General features: G+C 41.6%; 1 protein-coding gene across 10 annotated transcripts; it reads left to right on the plus strand.

The window, feature by feature from the left end:
- The first annotated feature begins 895 nt into the window (after nt 1-895).
- ZNF507 (zinc finger protein 507) lies at nt 896-17,337 on the plus strand. Of its 10 annotated transcripts, XM_053400287.1 has the most exons (9): nt 901-1,029; nt 3,208-3,259; nt 5,349-5,517; nt 5,760-7,879; nt 8,918-9,023; nt 10,792-10,906; nt 11,674-11,778; nt 12,795-12,929; nt 13,306-17,337. In XM_053400287.1, the coding sequence occupies exons 4-9, from the start codon at nt 5,771-5,773 to the stop codon at nt 13,655-13,657; spliced, it is 2,922 nt and encodes a 973-aa protein (XP_053256262.1). In that variant the 5' UTR covers nt 901-1,029; nt 3,208-3,259; nt 5,349-5,517; nt 5,760-5,770; the 3' UTR covers nt 13,658-17,337. The 10 variants fall into 10 exon arrangements, 9 of the variants coding, with proteins under 9 accessions (XP_053256269.1, XP_053256268.1, XP_053256267.1 ...); XM_053400288.1 differs by lacking the exon at nt 3,208-3,259 and having other exon boundaries at nt 900-1,029; nt 5,766-7,879; XM_053400285.1 differs by lacking the exon at nt 3,208-3,259.
- Nucleotides 17,338-17,740: the final 403 nt, after the last annotated feature.

A 17,740-nucleotide genomic window follows, 5' to 3' on the forward strand; every position in this document is an offset into this window, starting at 1 on the left:
TTGTCCCTTCTCTGGTTGTAGGGGTCAGCAAGGATTCATGACAACCAGCCTTTAATTTGAACAGAGCCTGGCACACGAATCTCAAGTCTGGCACCTGTTTTCCATGCCAGCAGGACATGCAGATCCAGTGACGATCCAGAAATGTGTGATCTTTTGCCTGGCAGAAAGAAGCACAATGGGGGAAGAGCGTAGCATAAGGAAGCCTAACAAAGTTCTGATATTTCCCATTATGACAACTTGGGGGGGGGGGGCGGGCGGGTTTGGAAACATCAAAACTAGTTTCCTTGGCAAGTGCGCAGAACAGTTGCTTCATCTGCCTATTGGGTCACCAAACACGGCTGCAGTTCTAAGGCTTCAATTTTCCAGGTGCAAATCCTACCGAAGGAAGTTTACCTCTGAGCAGCTTGAATCCAGAGAAGCATCTGCATGTATCCTTGTGGGAACCATCACCAAGGACCATTCAGTGCTTTCCATTCTCTTTGCATACACACCTTCCTCAGAAGAGAGGGACATTGTTAGAGGGTAGGCGATATAATATTCTGTTTGCATAAACACGTTCTACGTTTTTTGCCTAGATGCTTTGTATACATTTGCATATTCTGTGTGCATAGGGGCTTTATTATATATTTATTGTTTGAATAGACACCATATGCACACACACACATATTTATTCTGATTGCACGGACGAGAGAGAGCCCTTTATGGGTTTCGGTGGGACCGGGAGAGGCATCAACTACTACTAGTGGAAGCCGCCACAACAAGCAGCCGAGGCGCGCTCGTCTTTGGGCCCAGCGCGAGGCACCTGAGCGCGAGAAGCCCGTTATGCTTGGTCACCATGGCAACAGGTGGGCGGGCTAGCGCAGGCGGAGGAGGTGAAACTTTCCCTCTCTGGTCACCTGACCGGGCCCCTCGGGCCACGTGATCCCTTTCCCATCGTCGCCATTTTAAAGCGGTGCTCCCTGCAGAGGCAGCAGCAACGGGAGGGAGGAAAAAAGGAAAAGCAGAGCTCATTGAGGCTCCCCTGGGAAGGTGGGTGCGAAGGAGGGGGGCGGGGAGCGCGTTTTTCGAGGGGGCGTGTATGGGGAGGAGGGAAAAACATCCCTATGAGCGACCGGGAAAGGGGTTGGGGGTCTCCCTTTCCCAGCCTTTTCTCTCAGCAGGCACCCGAGAGGAGGGGGAGAGGGTGGCAGGTTTGCTGGGTGGGAGACGCGTGGTGCTCAGCGCCCAGCACCTGTCAGAGGCGTGGAGCATCTCCCCTCGACCCCGGTGAGGTAGAGCTGCCTTATCTCACACACTCCAAACGAGGGGAGGGGTGTGAGGGGTGGATGTTCAGGCGTTAAAGGAGCTAAGAGCAGCTCGACGTTTTGGGGCTTTTCCGCCGTCACTTTCCGGAGTTGGGGTTTGGCTCCCTCCTTCCTTACGCATAACGGTCTGTGCACCTACTGCGTTTATTGATTTATATTGGCCTTCCTCTACTCTTGGCGCCACATGGGGATATTGTCATTCACACAGAGAGACAGAGAGTTCCCTGTGTCATTCTTTTGGTGATTCCTTTCTGGTGCATTGATGTGTGTGTGTGCTTTACAAACAAATAGGCAGGCTCCCATTCTTCAGTCTAACATTTTTACACACATCTTTTCTTAGCAATATTATAGCCCCCCCCCCCATTGCCCCTATTAGCCACCTCCAAAGCTCAGGAAAGGAGTTTCTTTCTCTCTGATCCACCCTTTTGATGCAGTTGTCCATACACACAATTATCCTCAAACTTCCTTTCAGCCAATGAGTTGAAAGACAATAAGTCTCTTCCTTCATCTTTAAAGCTTCAGTTCCTATTTATAATTGCTAGCTATGGACTATAATTTCTGTAGTGTTTTGTAGTCCTTAATCAGATTCTTGCAACAGGTTGCAATGGAGGGAACATAGCTCAAGATTGCCTAGTGGCCAAATGGGAATATTGGAACTCCATAGTCCCAATTCCAATCCTCTAGTCATACCATTGATCTATTCCCATCATTCTCCCTTTAGAGTATCAGTCTTCGGCTTATAGGTTGGGGCCCACGGCTTGCTCACAAGCTGACCTAAGGTAGGTCACAGCCGCAGTACTACCAATATGCAAAAGTATGGCTTTAAAAACCAAGGAGCTGCTCCTCAAATGCATTTTTGGGGTAAAGGTCTGATTTGATTTGATTTGATTTGTATGCCACTGTCCATTAAAATGAATCCCAAAGCAGCTTAAAGACAATAACATAATAAAATATCACAGATATAGTGTAAGTCATATTACAGAATTGGCAAATAATCAGTAAAACAATTGTTGTCTATAAAACGCTATTAACAAACCAGAAACTGAAAAAATAATCTGAGCGTCATAGTTATGGCATAAGCAATATTACATGATTAACAGATCATCAACGAAACTTTTCTAATCTATAAAACGATAACTGAAAAATAAGCTAAAGCCGGGTTGTATGTCTAAAAAGCGTGCCAGCCATTAAGAATGTGCACACACACATTTCTTCAAAACCATTGTTTCAAAGTGTCTTGACATGAAGATTGTATTTGTTTTCCTTTCCTGTAATTCTCCAACTTCAGTCTACTTATTTCCCACACCCACCCCACTTAGAATCTCAGCCCTAATGAGCCCTCAAGCTCAGGGTATGATTCTGCTTTCCTACCAGTTTTCCGATCTCCACGAAACTAGTGTGCTGAACCCTACATTTCACTTTTGCTCCTTAATGGTAAAAATTACTTCACTGTTAGTCTCAGGTAAATTGTCACATGTACAGGATTGTGTTTTGTGTATCTCAAAGAAGCTATAGAATGCTAATAGAACTGGAAACCCTATATCTGGTGTTCTGCTTTCAAAAGTGCTGCAGAGGGAACCTGGTTAAAACTTCTCGGCTGGAGGTTGCAACAAGCTAACACTTTCTTATCAGTCTCAACCCTTTTGACTGCAGTGTCAATAGCATACTTTTATAGGTTAAACAAAAAGTTTGTTTGTTTTGTGAAAAGTGAAAGACTCCTGCAAGCATAGTGGGGGGAAAAAGTACAGCTTTCTTTTATTTTCCGTTTTAAGCATTAAAAAAGAGTGCCTGATTACTTCTAGATAAAGTAGTATTCAAAATGTAATGTCTGGTAAATAGTTTGGCAGGAATGCTCTTTAATTTGTTGCTATAGCTGCTTTTACTTGCAGGATTTTCCTTTTAGGATGTTCTTGCAGTTATGATGGGATGAGGAAACTCTGGTCTGGTGGCTGCAGGTATAGTGTAATATGAATTTACCTTTAGCGAAATCAGACTTTGGGTTCACCTTGCCTTGTGTTGTCTACAGGGAGATTCGGGTTCATCAGATGATGGGGAAGGGGGCTCTTTAATTCTTTATTTCTCAGCCATTTATCCAAAATTCCTGCTACCTCCTCTCCCACCCACTGTTTTCTTCTGCTAGATGTAAAGGATATAAGGCCCTAGTATCTTTTATTGTCTCTTTTGCAAAAAACCAGTTCTGGAGAGGTGTGATTCAGAATGACTCAAGAAGAAGGATTTAATCAAATCCCCTCTTCTTCAACCCCCGGTCCGCCACTCACCTTGGTTGCCTTACCTGGTTTTTTAAAAAAGCCATTGAGGATAGAAAATAGCAAAAGAGCTACACTGCTGATTATGATTAAAACTTGATTGATTTGTTACCACAGCAACTCAAAGCGACTTACAATAAATAATCAAACGCATATATTGAAACCATCATAAAACAAACATAGGAAAATCTAAAAGAAAATCCTATTCTTATAAGGCAGGATTGAAACATCCCGCCCACTCAAAGAGGCCATTGATTTTTAAGAGCCAAATGCCTGGTAAAAAAGAAATGTTTTTGCATGGCACCTAAAGCTATTTAATGATGGTGCCAGGTGAACTTCCCTGTGGAGAACATTCCACAAGTGGGGAGCCACCACTGAAAGGGCCTGTTCTCATGTTGCTACCCTCCAAACCTCACAAGAAAGGGGCACACGTAGAAGGACCTCAGATGATGATTGCAGAGTCCAAGTTGTTTTATATGGGAAGTGGCGATCCTTGAGGTATTGTGGTCCTGAGCCACATAAGGCTTTGTGGGTCGAAAACAGCCCTTTGAATTGGGTTCAGAAACTAATTAGCAGCCAGTGCAGTTTGGCCAGGATTGTTGTTATATGCTCAAACTGTCTTGCTCTAGTGAGCAACCTGGCCACTCAATTCTGCACCAGCTGCGGTTTCTGAATTTCCTTCAAATGAGATCATCAGCATTGATCTTACCAACTCTTTTTTAGTTTGGTGAAAACATTCACCAAAGAGTTGCCAAAGAATGGATTGTCTTGATTATTCTTTGCAAGAAAATGCAACATTCTTAAAGACCAAAGTGTTGTGTGGCACTACAGCCTGTATAGGTCTACTCTGAATTAAATCCCACTTGAGTTCAATATGGCTTGGTTCCAGGTAAGTGGGTAAAGGATTGCAACTTACTCTGAAGTAAGTCCCAGTGAGTTCAATGGATTTCTTGTCTGGTAAGTATGTGCAGGATTCTAGTTAGTTACCTTTTGAGCTGTCATTGGCAAAGCTCTGCTTCATCACGTGCCAAAAAACACCTTAAACTAGGATGCAGATACTGAAGCTTGAACTCCTCAAACACAGGATAGAATATTTGATCAGTCAAATATTTGTTGATTTCATTATGAAAATGTTCCTTCTGCTAAGGTGTTTTATTTTTAAAAGAATCCTACTGCTTTCGCTTCCTTTATAGATCCAAATGTTTGTCATTTTTAATCTGCCAGAATATTAAGGAAAGATCTGACAGTTTAATGTCATTTTATTCCCAGGTTGCTATTCTGTTGTCATTGCGATTTTGACTAAGCCAAGGCATACGTAGCTGAAGAAATTTAGTTTTCACACCATTGGTGTGGAATTATTTGAGCTTGTTTCATAGAATAGTGCATGTAGTAAATCATTCTGCAAATGAAAAGCATTCCCTGCCAATTGAATTGCTTACAGACTTTTCAAAGTGTTAAGTACTCACCAAATTTTATCCAGCTCAGTCTGGAATAGTAAGACTTTTTCAGTCTTGGAGTCATGTTTCTGATCAGTTTTGCTTACTAAATCACATAGCAAGCTTGCATGGGGTTGTTTGGTGATACTTTCACCTTAAAACTGTTTGAAAATGTCATAGTTAAAATGGAAGAATGGCATATGTGGTATTCTTGCAGATTTGATTGATGTTAGTCATTTGTACTGATCTTTAGACCATCTTCTGCTCAAGGGTGCTCATTCTTTAGCGTTCAAGTGCTTAATAACTTCATCCTGTCTCAAATTAACATTCTCTTTTCACAGTTTACTGCCATGAACGTTTTCAATTAGCTATGGAGCGGGAACTCCCAGGGCACTTGCAAGAGATCAACAGACAGATGTTCAGATCAAGGAAACTCTGCATTGGTGCACAGGGATGACTTCATCCCTAATCGCCTCTGCTAATAGAGTGCAAGCACAGCTGAGACAAATGGTGAGGTTGGCAAGGAGGAGGATAAGCTCAGGTCCCTTTTCCTCCTGAACAACTACATTGAACAGTTGGAGGTCCATACTTTGTATGGAATATCACTTATGTGTTAAGATGTAAAGCAGCTTTTAAAAGGGGCTGGATGACTTGTGCATCAGTTTAAGGTGCACAAACTGATTGACTGCAACATTTATGCCATTGTGTTCCGTAAGCTTGATGTTTTGTAACACAGCAACGTACGTTTTAAGTTTCAGATATTATGGAAGAAGGCAACAGTATTACAGCAGTAGTCTCAAACATTGGGGAACCGGAAGCTGTACTGATCTCCGAAGCAGTTGTAAGCCCAACTTCAGAAAGTGGTGAAGACCAGAGAAAGTGTAACCCTGACCCACTAATCCAGGTCATCCAAAAGCTAAGCAAGATCGTTGAGAGTGAGAAGTCACAAAAATGCCTTTTAATAGGGAAAAAGCGCTTGCATCCCGATGTGTCCCTGCTGTCACTTGACTCACAAAACCTCCCAGAGATCCCAGGTAAAACCATTGAACTGCCTGCCCTGGGCACGATAAATATAGAAGATTATTATGTGACAGACTGTCCTCCGCAGAATAAAAGGAAGGTGGTTTGCTACCAATGCAGTCTCTGTAAATCTCTATCTCCCACTCTTCCTCTCTTAAAAGAACACGTGAAACAACATGGCCAGCAGAATGAAGTAATACTTATGTGCTCAGTGTGCAATTTTGCCATGAGAAGCCTAGAAGAGTTTGAAGCTCATGTGAGGCATCACCCAGAGAACAGCAGCAAAGCACACACTCTTTCAAAGGAGCAGCAGCAATGTGCAAGTTTTCCCAGTACCACTTTGCATGGTCCAGTGGAAGGTTTTGTCAATGCCGGCACTGATCAGACAGCACAGCTTCAGTCTCCCCATCCAACGGAGAAGGGGAGGCAAAAATGGTATACATACGAGCAGTATGGCATGTACCGATGCTTAATTTGCAGCTACACTTGTGGTCAGCAAAGAATGCTGAAAACGCATGCTTGGAAGCATGCAGGCGAAGTCGACTGCTCATACCCCATATTTGAGGAAGAAAATGAACAGGCTACATTGCCGGACCCTGCTGTATCGGATGTTCCTCGCAACGTGGATGCCGTTGTCCTCGCGCTAGAAAATAATGAACTGGGTCTCTCTGGTGACCAGGCTGTTCAACTCCACATTTGTAGCTCTGAGCAAATGGTGTACAAAACCTCCTCAGCAGAAGAGCCTGTGAAAGAGGAGGCGCTCCTAAGTCAGTCGGCTGCTCTCTCGCCCACGGGCAAAGGAGCAGAAGAGACACTGTCAGATACCGATCTGGAGCAAGACAACTTGATGACCGACAGCTTGCTTTCCTCTGCCCAAAAAATCATTAGCTGCAGCCCAAATAAAAAAGGCCACGTTAACGTCATAGTTGAACGTTTGCCGAGTGCCGAAGAGCCTGTCTTGCAGAAGCCTTACTCTATGGACACCGACATTGAAGCTGAGAAGAAAATAATCTCTGAGCAAGCTTGTGTGGCACGCGATGGGGACGTTTATCATATGGACAAAAGCTCTGTGGAACTCGAAGAAGTCATAATCGGATGGAGCAGTGCGGAGAAGAAAGATGGCGATCTAAACCCTGGTAGAGCCAAAGCAGCGGATGAAAACGCGCCTCCCACCAGAAGAAGAACAAATTCGGAGTCCTTGAGGCTGCACTCCCTGGCTGCCGAAGCGCTCGTCACGATGCCCATCAGAGCTGCAGAGCTAACCCGGTCAAGCCTCAGAGCTTTCGCCGAGGCGAATTCTATAGGTTCAGAGGCTGGGCAGAGGCCAGCTGACAACAGCTACGTCACCCATTCTAAGCTGGTGACCTCCCTTAAAACAGAGGAATTGGCAGGCCTGAACCAAACGGACTGTGCTTTCATGGAAATACAGAAGGATAAGCCAGAGCTGGCTGAAGGTCCCATTAAAATGGGCATCAGCATGTCCCTGCTCACCGTCATTGAAAAGCTGAAGGAGAGGACAGACCAGAACGCTTCCGACGATGACATTCTGAAGGAGTTGCAAGACAACGTGCAGTGCCAACCTGCAGCCGACGCCAACGTGCTGGGGAGCAACCTGGTGGAATACATCCCCAATGTGGATCGCCCCTTCCGATGCCGCCTGTGCCACTACAGTAGTGGCAACAAGGGGTACATCAAGCAACACTTGCGGGTGCATCGCCAGAGGCAGCCCTATCAATGTCCTATCTGTGAGCACATAGCAGAAAACAGTAAGGATTTGGAAAACCATATGATCAACCACTGCAAAACCCGAATGTACCAGTGCAAACAGTGCGAAGAATCCTTTCATTATAAGGTGAAGTGTTTTTACTTTTGTGTTTGCCGTTTTTTTACTGTTTCTTGATTGCTCTGAACTGTGTGAGCCAGAGAAGTTGCAGCTTGTTATGACAGGCTTAACTGGGGCAGTCAATTGCAGTCGATGATGGTTGGTTGCCAGAAAGGTCCCGTTGAGATTGCTAGCACTGGAGTGTCTGGTGCTGCTCAGTGCCTGAGTAATGGCCTTGGAATCAACGACTGGATTGTTTGTCAAAACCTGTAAGTCAATTCAGAAGTGGGTCAAGGAAGCATCAGGGTCAGAACTTGATTTCAGCCTCTTCAAAGCTGGAGTTAAGCCTGTAGTAATAAGGCAGGTAGAACTCTGAACTCAGCCAATAGACGCAGCAATTTTGGAAAACCAAAACCATAGCATTAAACCTCCCTCCCCCCTTTTTAAACCAAGGGACCTTTTAACACTTGAGTATCTTAACAGTTCCTGTGCCTGAAGAGGAACGTAACAATTCTGATTGTTATATGCCATTTTTCTTAAAGCAGCTTAAGTGCTATACAATAAACTATATAAATAGAAAAATTCCCAAAAAAGCCCAGGTTATATCATCAAGTTAAAGCCTAATAATGAAAAGTTGTGCATGACTATTCTACCATGTTGGGGTACAAACCAGGGTCTTCCTGCAGCTCTTGGTGGAGTGGTGGGTGGGTGGAACCTTGTTACCTACTATTTATTAGACCAGGTAATGGTAATTCTACTTTGTGGTGCTCTTCTAAATCTAGGGAGCTCACTCAAATTTGGGCAACTGAAAAGTCTGCTTTCCCGTTATCCCTGCTTGAGTTGGAAACTGTGTTTCTCTCCTCACCCCCATGCAGTTGGTTAGTGATCATGTGTCTTGAGCGCCTCTTTAAAAATCTTCTTGATTTGTATTGTCATTTTGTTTGGCTGCCTGACAGATAAGTAATCACAGGCGACGTTTGGCAGGAAAATAACGAGAGTTCAGTATGGAGGTTCAGCCACTCCGTATTTACACCCTTTTAAAAGACGGTACTCCTGTTTGCTTTGCAGAGTCAGCTTCGAAGCCACGAGAGAGAGCAACACAGCCTTCCAGACCTCTACTCGATGCCGCCGTCTGACAGCCTAATAACTTGTAGCAAAGTGGATGAAAGAGTCGGTACTGTCTGTCTTTTTCACTTGCTTAGTAATAGCATTGGGCCAGTTTAAAAAGTTGAGCTCAACATGCTGGAGGTTCTTGAGAATCCCTTGGCTGTAGCAGTGACTTTTAACTGTTAAAAGCCAATGCTACGTTCATTTTCCCAGTCGCCCATAGTACCTGAGCAGCAGCACTGCCGCTGCCAGGAATATGCAGCATTGGTATGCAGATGAGATGTGCAACTGATATGGTTAGGGGCTGTTAAAGGTTGCACCCGCTTCATGGAGAATCACCAGAGGAAAAAGTTTTTCAGCAGTTGCCACATAGGGCTTTTAATCACTTGATCATAGAGCACAGCCTTCTGCAGCCTCCAGCCCTTTAGTTGTTTTGGACTACAACTCCCATCATTCCTGGTCATTGGGCATGCTGGCTGGAGCTGATGGGCATTGTAGTCTGAAACATCTGGAGGGCACAAGATTGGGCAAGGCTTTTGTAAGGCCTTCCAACTAGGCAAACAGTATGGATAGAAGCTTGTTCCTTCCTTTGCTACTGTCCACACCTTTTTAGAGAAGTGTGCCTTTTACCTGAAGAGCCTCTGAATCAGAGGGAAAGGGTGCCAATTTTTCTTGATGATGCACCCCTCCAAAATAAACAGCAAACACCTACGCCCTGCCTCAACGCTTAATGCAGGTTTTTATTTTAAAACCTGGGATTTGGAAGTATGACTTGACTGAACATGTTCCCCCTTTTAATAGCATTCATTAAATGAGAATTTAAGCTTTCTAAAGTAGTTTGGAAACTCTTTGCAGTCAAATTATGACACAATTGCAGGAAGGAAGCCCTCTTGTCAAACAGATGTCGTCTCTATAAAACAGCCCAAACCCAAGAAGTTTATGGCACAGCATCTGTTTATGCACGCGTTAATCTGAGCGGGAACATTTGTTTCATGTTTATGAAATCATCAGCGCCCCTGTTCATCGCGGCTGTGCTAGAACGTTAAAGGGATCTTTCTGCATATGATTGAATTCTAAATGTCTAATAATGTAGGGCGATTGTAATAACATGCATTACAGGAACACCTGCTTTTAGTGTTGGTTTGAAACCAGTCAGTTTGTTACACACCACAGGACTTGGCCTTCCTTTACTTCCTGCCCTCCCTTCTGGGGATAAAAGCAGTTCCCAAACCCATGACTCTAAAGCATGTAGTAAAAGGCAGAGTTGTGTTTTGTAAAACAACAAATCTTCGTGACATAATTGCATATAAAATATGGTGGTTTTAGTGATCATTAGGCAGTATATTTTTATTTGCCTACAAATGTTATTTCCTTCATTGTTATTCAATTTAGATAAGAAATGGCTTAATTATTTACCAGTCTGGTCCAAGGCAACTTAGTGTCCTAAGACACAGCACTGCATGACCCAGGAGCAATTCCCAGGACCCCCTGTAATGAGGATGCTCTGATGCAACAACTAGGATCTTGAGAAGGACCTCTCATATTGTAGGTTTTCTTGGGTGCCCTTAATAATAAGACTACCCTAAGTATCTGCTTGGGTCACTTGTGTGGTTGGCCCAGACCTGATTATTTTAAAAGAAAGTATATACAAAAAATCCTGAATTAAATACCTTCCAGAACCAAAGCTGCAAGCCAAATCAAATGTGTGAACCAAACTCTACTCAACTGTTAGTATTGGGAGGTTAGAACCTAAGCAGGATCAGATTGTGCTGAAACAAGATCTGTCTTTCTGTTAAGGAAAATGATTTCTAAAAACTGTGTTGTATGTCATTTAGGGGATAGGATTTCAGTCCAGAAACTTTACAGATGCGACATTTGTGATTACACAAGCACAATGTATGTTGGTGTGCGGAATCATAGGCGGATTCACAACTCCGATAAGCCATACAGGTGAGCATATCTCGGGGGTTTTCTGTTACTCAGAGCTGGAATTTTGTTGATGTGTTTTCTTGCAGCTGTCAATTCTAAAGTTAGAACACAGTGGGCGATTTGAAATTGCCTAATTTTGAAGGAGTGTGTCACTTGCTACCAATTTACTCTGACAGTCACTTTAGAATCCAGTGACATCATTACAATAAGGACCTGCAAGTAATGCATATTGAAATACCTGGTAAGGAGGTTCCTAAAGCAAGCAACAGCAGAATTGGAGCATGCTTGGGACACATCCCATCAGCCGGAGGACTAACAGCTGCCGGGTTACGCTATAAGAATGTGGCTTTTTCCACCTGTTTCTTTTAAGCTGCCCAAAAAGGTCTGAAAGTTGAGGTAGAAAATATTCAAAACAAACAATAAGCAGATTTATCAAGTCTTTAATGTTTATTTTTAACATTCAGCACAGTTTTCCAGGAAACTCTTACCATTTGCATGATTCATCTGAAAGTTTGCCATTTTAAACTTTTAGATGGATGGAGCCATATTGATTGAACCACATGTTTAAGCAGACAGCTAACGCCTTCAGAGGCCCTTAACCAGTGATATTTTCATCTGAATAGCAGGCAGCCACCATTTACTTGACTACTGCACCAATGGATTCTAGAATGAATTATAATTGGCCAAACTTCCCTCCTTGTCCGCCCTTCCGCAACGTCCACCTCAGAGATGGGCTTGTCAAGAGGCTGAGGTTGCTGGGAACCAATTGCTTCTTTGTTTTCCTTCAGGTGTCGAATGTGCGACTTTGCCACAACAAATATGAATAGCTTGAAGTGTCATATGAGGCGCCATCCACAGGAGCACCAGGCAGTGCAGCTAATGGAGCAGTTCAAGTAGGTAACTGACTGCTTGGCAAGCCGGTGGCAGCTGTGGCCTTGTTAATATGGATAGTTTGAAGTTAAGATCACCAAATTTTTGCTAGAGATCTCTCACAAATTGCTTCATTAAGGGATCATCTCTGCCTTTGTGTCTTGCTGCTGTTAGAGCCTGGTACTATGAAGGCTCCAGGAAACAACAACAACCCAGAAGTACCAGAGCTCTGAAAAGCATAGGGGTCTCCCTCAGAATATTTGACTGTAGATACTTAGTAGTGAGAAAAATGTGCTACGGACATGCTTGGCGCACAGAGTTCTGGTACGTGAAATGTTCTGGGCCTGGTTCCAATTTGTTCCAAATTAAATAGGGCTTAGAGAAGAATAGATGGAAGTTGAATTTGATCAATTTTTTTGTAGAAGTTGATGATGACCTCTCATTCCAGGTCAGATTATTTGTCTATCTATCCTGGTATTGTCTAATCACTGACTGGCAATGACTTGCCAGCCGAGGCTTTTCTTCGCTCCTTCTACCTGAACCTTTTTATTTGGAGATGTGAGGGATTGAATACAAGGCCTTCTGCATGCACAGCATCACTGAGCTGTGGCCCTTTCCTTAGTTCCACAGAGAAATCTGTTTAGCCAGGCCCAGGGCAAATATTGTTTTCATTTAGGCATGCTCCAGTGCATCTAACCATATGTTGAATTCTGAGAATACTTGATATACTTCAAATTTCTTTAACGTGTGCAATTTCTCCCTCTAGCTTTTTATTACTTTGGCGTTTATTTTAATATCTATTAATTCTGTTGTTATTGCCTAATGAGACTATGTATTAGTTCACCATGTGACAGACTTTATAGTTTTAGGTATACTTTTTGGGGTAGAAATCTTTAAAATATCACATAAAAATGCAGCGACAGCTAAACTAAACTGGGATAGAAATCAAAGGGTGTGCTGACCTTTTATAATTTTACCACATTTTGGGTAAGACATGTTGATCCCTTCTTCTTTCTCTTAATCTTTTTTCCCCCTTCAGATGTTCGCTTTGTGGGTATGAGTGTAGCCATCCCCCTTCTCTCAAGTCTCATATGTGGAAGCACGCAAGTGACCAAAACTACAACTATGAACAAGTGAACAAGGCTATTAACGATGCAATTTCACAAAGCAGCAGGTGTGTGCGCATTTTAGGGTCACTATTTATACCTGTAATATAGAGCACTATCTTAACAACTTGCATAGCAAGTCAGTTGCTTTAAGCAACATAGTTACTTAAGTTGTTGGAGTCTGGGGGGCATTGTGATTTCCCTGCTGGAAGCTCTTTTGCCAAACCTCCCACTTTCTCTTTACACTTGGGGAAAATGTTATAAGCCGTTTAGAGATTTGCTGCACAGTAGTGAAAGGAAGGGAAAGGGCTGGCGTACAAGTGAGAGATGCCAAAAGCAACTTGTACATACATTGAGCCCTGCAATCAGATCCTTAGACATTCTGTATTGCCATTTTCTTAGAATTTGTATACTAAAAAGTCAACTACTTTCTTCCTTTCTTAGGTTCCCAGGTCAGCTGACTGGGAAGGTGACCGCTGATGGTTTATTTCCTTTGAAAAGCAACTCGGAGGGCTTGTCCTTTTCAGACTCCTCTAACCAAACTGCTGACAAAACTGTGAATTCTGATGAAAATCAGAATCCTACTTCCACAACTAATACCTCATGCAATTCAGACAAAACTGCCGGTCTGCCTCACCTTGGCACAGAATACTGCGTCCTGCTCTTCTGCTGTTGCATTTGTGGATTTGAGTCCACCAACAAGGAGAACTTGTTGGACCATATGAAGGAACATGAAGGTGAAATCATAAACATAATTCTGAACAAGGACCACACAGCAACTCAGAGTGTAAGATAGGTGATGCTGCTGCTTTAAAGGGTTTCATAAAGTGCTGTTTTCTTGTGTTCTCTTTACATCACCTGAACTACTTGCTAAAGTGAAAACTGTAAGTAAAAAAATGCAGTGATATTTCTAACGGTTGGAATGTTATTTATGTCAACAAAAAAATGGATTTATTTCACAAGCTCTTGAAGTAACTGAACAGTAAATACTCCATTTAGGGAAAGGTCCGCTGAAACCATTATCCTCTACTGACAGAGCCGTTTTCAATGCCTATTGCTAATCTAAAGCTTAGCCATATAATAGGAATTTCACACTAATGTGTTACCTTAAGGGGTTTAATCTTACTGCCTTGAAACTATCTAAAGGGGGTTAAATTCATTTTAGGTAATTTTTTAAAAACTGACATGACTGACTACATTTATGAAGCAGCATTTCCAGAAAGGGAGAGGGAGACTGAGTAACTGCTTAGGCCTTATGGTTCCTCACTCAATTACTGCTTCTTTTTTTAGAAAAGATAAAAATATCTGTATCTTCCTGCTGATACAGGCATCATAAAAAAGTAGCAAATTGTTTGGCTTAGGTTATTTCTTTCAGTATGAGATGCTGAGAATGTATAATTAAGTCTTGATGGACCTTAATGGTTCACCAGAACTTTCTCATATCTCTCTCTATAAAATCAGGCATTTCAGAATGCTAGAAGTGCCATAACTTGGATCAGAGTGGGTAGGAACAAGTGGTCTTAGCTAAACTTTGAAGGGAGGTTTACCTCTTTATCAAATAATATTTAACACGTCAAAATCCAGTACACAGAAATCTGATGAAAACTCAGTGGAAGTTACTAGCTTACCCCATTGTAACACTATTATAAAATAGCCACTAAAACGACTTCATTCACACTTGTTTCTCAAAAGGAGCTGTTTTCATGCCTTCTAGAATACCTTGAGTTCTTCTCTGTGGTTTCAAGCTTCAGGTGCTTAACTGCCATTGACTTCAGTGGAAGTTCAGCAGCCTCCAATGTTGTTTTTCTCTTGAAACTAGTGTTATGTTTCATTTGGGTGGAGCCCTCTCCCAGTTCTTGCCATATTGCTGCATTTTCCTTTATTCTGGCAGTTCATTGCTTGTAAGCAGATTTGTACACAGATATGCATTATTTTCAGACGGCTGCAGAACTTTAAAAAATGTATTTATTATACATTAAAAGCTCAGCTTTCATGGTGCTAATTGAGTTTGGGTCACCCCCTGCCCCTCAAAATTTCTGAACTGTGAATTTGGACCAATGGAAAATATTTTGTGTCATTTTTAAAGAAGCTTTAAATGTTGAATGCAAAAATATTTCAAGGCATTTTGTAGAAAATCCAAACTAGAATCCCTATTATTATTCAATCTGTTACTTGTTTCTAAACTAGGTGCATTTATAAAAAGTGAGTGCATAAATTCACTGTACAACAAACTGTACAACAACCAAGTTTATTTTAAATATGAGATTGAAAATGTGGATTGTTTTGTGTTCTTGAGAAATATAACAAACAGGGAGAAATTGAGAAGGTGCTATATTTCACTTCCTGCTCTGAGCTCTTTAAGACTGAACAGAATCCAATTGGTCACAAACCTTGATGAAATACTTCTGGCTACTACTGTTACCTTTGTATTCAGTCCTTGCATAAGTATTGTATCCTCAACCTGAAACTTCTGATGTGCTTAGAAACAGGAAATTATTGGGCAACTATTTAATAGCTGAGATCATACAAAGCGTTATCAACATTCCACCTCCTATCTGTCTATTTACTGCAATTAGTTGAAAGCTTGGTAAAAATTACTCGGTTTATTTTAAATGTTTCATTTCAAAACCATGGCGAAGGCTCTTTGTCACAAACCTTTACTTTGTTTTGTTTTTTTCCTTAATGGATCATGCCTGTCTGTTACACTACAAGAAAATTGTGAAACCACGAGCTTATAAAACTAATTATATTTTTATTGAAGTTACGTATTGATTTTTAGGCATGTAAAGCTTTTTGCAGGAATACAATATGTGAAGAACAATTGAAATGAATTGGGGAGGCCAGGCAAAGTGCATATGTATTCAGAAGGTTCTTTTCTTACCATTTTGTATATGTAATCTTCCATTACTGTGAAATAGTAAAGGGAAGTATTTTATTTTTATTTTTTTAAGCAAACTAACTATAGTCTCAATACTTAAAAGTTTGATATTACCTTCAATTGCACAAGAAAAGCATCCTTCATACTGACACACTTTTTTCCATTTTAAAGCCCATGGGTTGCTATCAGTTCACTCTTCAAATTTACACACTTGCCATGTAGCAGACTTGAGGCTGAAACCAGTTTGTTGATCATGTTACCTTGGAGTGTGAGCTGTTTGGATTTAGGGAGTTTTTGTTTAGAGCACTTTTTCAGACATACAGCATGTCTTCCCTCTGTTTTATGATTTTAAAAAGATAAAACGCATACTGCTAACTATAGTGTTTTATTTCTTCCCCTCCCCCTCCCCCCCATTTAATTTAGGAGAAGCAGATCCAGTGCTCTGTTCTGTTATGGGTGAAAAGCTTCCATTTATACTTCTGGCTGCAATTCCAATATACACTTGCTTGAGAGATTGCATTACACTTGCATTATTCCCATAGAGATGTGCTGTGGATGACATCCTAACAATGTTCATCCTGTTGTTCTCAATGGGAGAAAACTTTCAATGGATCAGCACTGCACTTGTTTGGGCTGGTTAGGATTAATTTAGTGTGTGATGCAGGCTAGTAGTAGGAAGGGCATGAGGGCAATGGGATCACAGCTACCCCACTCTTAGGCCCACTGGGCATCTAAACATAAAGTAATATTTATATAGGACCGGCAAACACACAATTAAATGATTGCAGGTCCAGATTATGATCTTATTATTCTAGGAAATGTTTACCTGTGTGGTTTGGGCTTTCATGTGCTTTGGCACATGTCCAACTGATGGGCATTTTGGTTGGTGTAGAGGTAAGATTAGTAGACAGGGCATGGGGTGGGATGATTCTCTTCTCTTGTTTCCCATCCCCATAATCTGACCATATTTTATTTTTCTTAACCAGCCCTTTGACTGTAGCATAAGCAACTTATTTGGAAACATGGTGTTGGAATCAATGGAGCTTGCTTCCAATTAACTGTGGCTTCAACAGCTTCACCAATAGAGGCTGTATTCCTTGTTCTTAGCTTGAAAAAACATTGTGGCATTCAGCTAGTTGCTGCATTTTTAAAGCACTTATTTAATCATTTAAAATGAAAATGTACAGTTGGTGCTCAAAGTAATGTTAAAATATATTTAATAGAAATGTGCATTTGATATTCATGGGCATGGGTACATATATTTTTTTAAGAAAAAGGAATTGTAATACTATGGCACTGTTTTTTATAGCCAAAGTATAAAACTTTTAGAAAACTGACATGTAAAAGACTGTAGACCTTGCATTATCTGACTGACAGGATGACTTACTTTATAAGATACTTTCCCGCACATTAAGCTGCATGCCTTAAGTTCTCTCTAGGTTTGTCTTGTTTGGAAACTACGGAAGCAAACTTTGTAGTACAACTTTGACTACCTTCTGAAATACTGTACATTGTTAGAATAATTTATTTTGCTTTACAGAAGTTTTGTCATGTATTGACTAATTGTATTTTGGTAATAAACTCCTTTGTTAAACACATCAATATTGTGCTCTCGATTGCATATGCTTTACTGAACACAAGAAAGTTAGCTTGTAAATATAGCCTTTCTCTTTGTTTAAAAATGCACACATATACCTAAACATGCTAAAAGAGCCAGTGTAGAGTATTGAATAAATACCTGAGCTATGAATCAGTGAATCTACAACTCATAACAGTGCATGAACTCCCTAAGTTTCCTGAATTGCTTATCTAGGTTACCCTAAGCCCCCGTCCCGCCCCCAATATCGGGTGACCTACTTTAGTAGGTGGTTCTAAAGAATGGCTGTGATAATATATATCAAGGCTCTTGAACACCAAAGCACTATATAAATGCTGTTTTGTATCACCTGCATTCCTCCCAAGCCATATACTGACCATGGGTGGTGATGCCTTTGAGGCTTA

This window comes from Podarcis raffonei, chromosome 8, assembly GCF_027172205.1.
Source record: "Podarcis raffonei isolate rPodRaf1 chromosome 8, rPodRaf1.pri, whole genome shotgun sequence".
Classification (NCBI taxonomy): domain Eukaryota; kingdom Metazoa; phylum Chordata; class Lepidosauria; order Squamata; family Lacertidae; genus Podarcis; species Podarcis raffonei.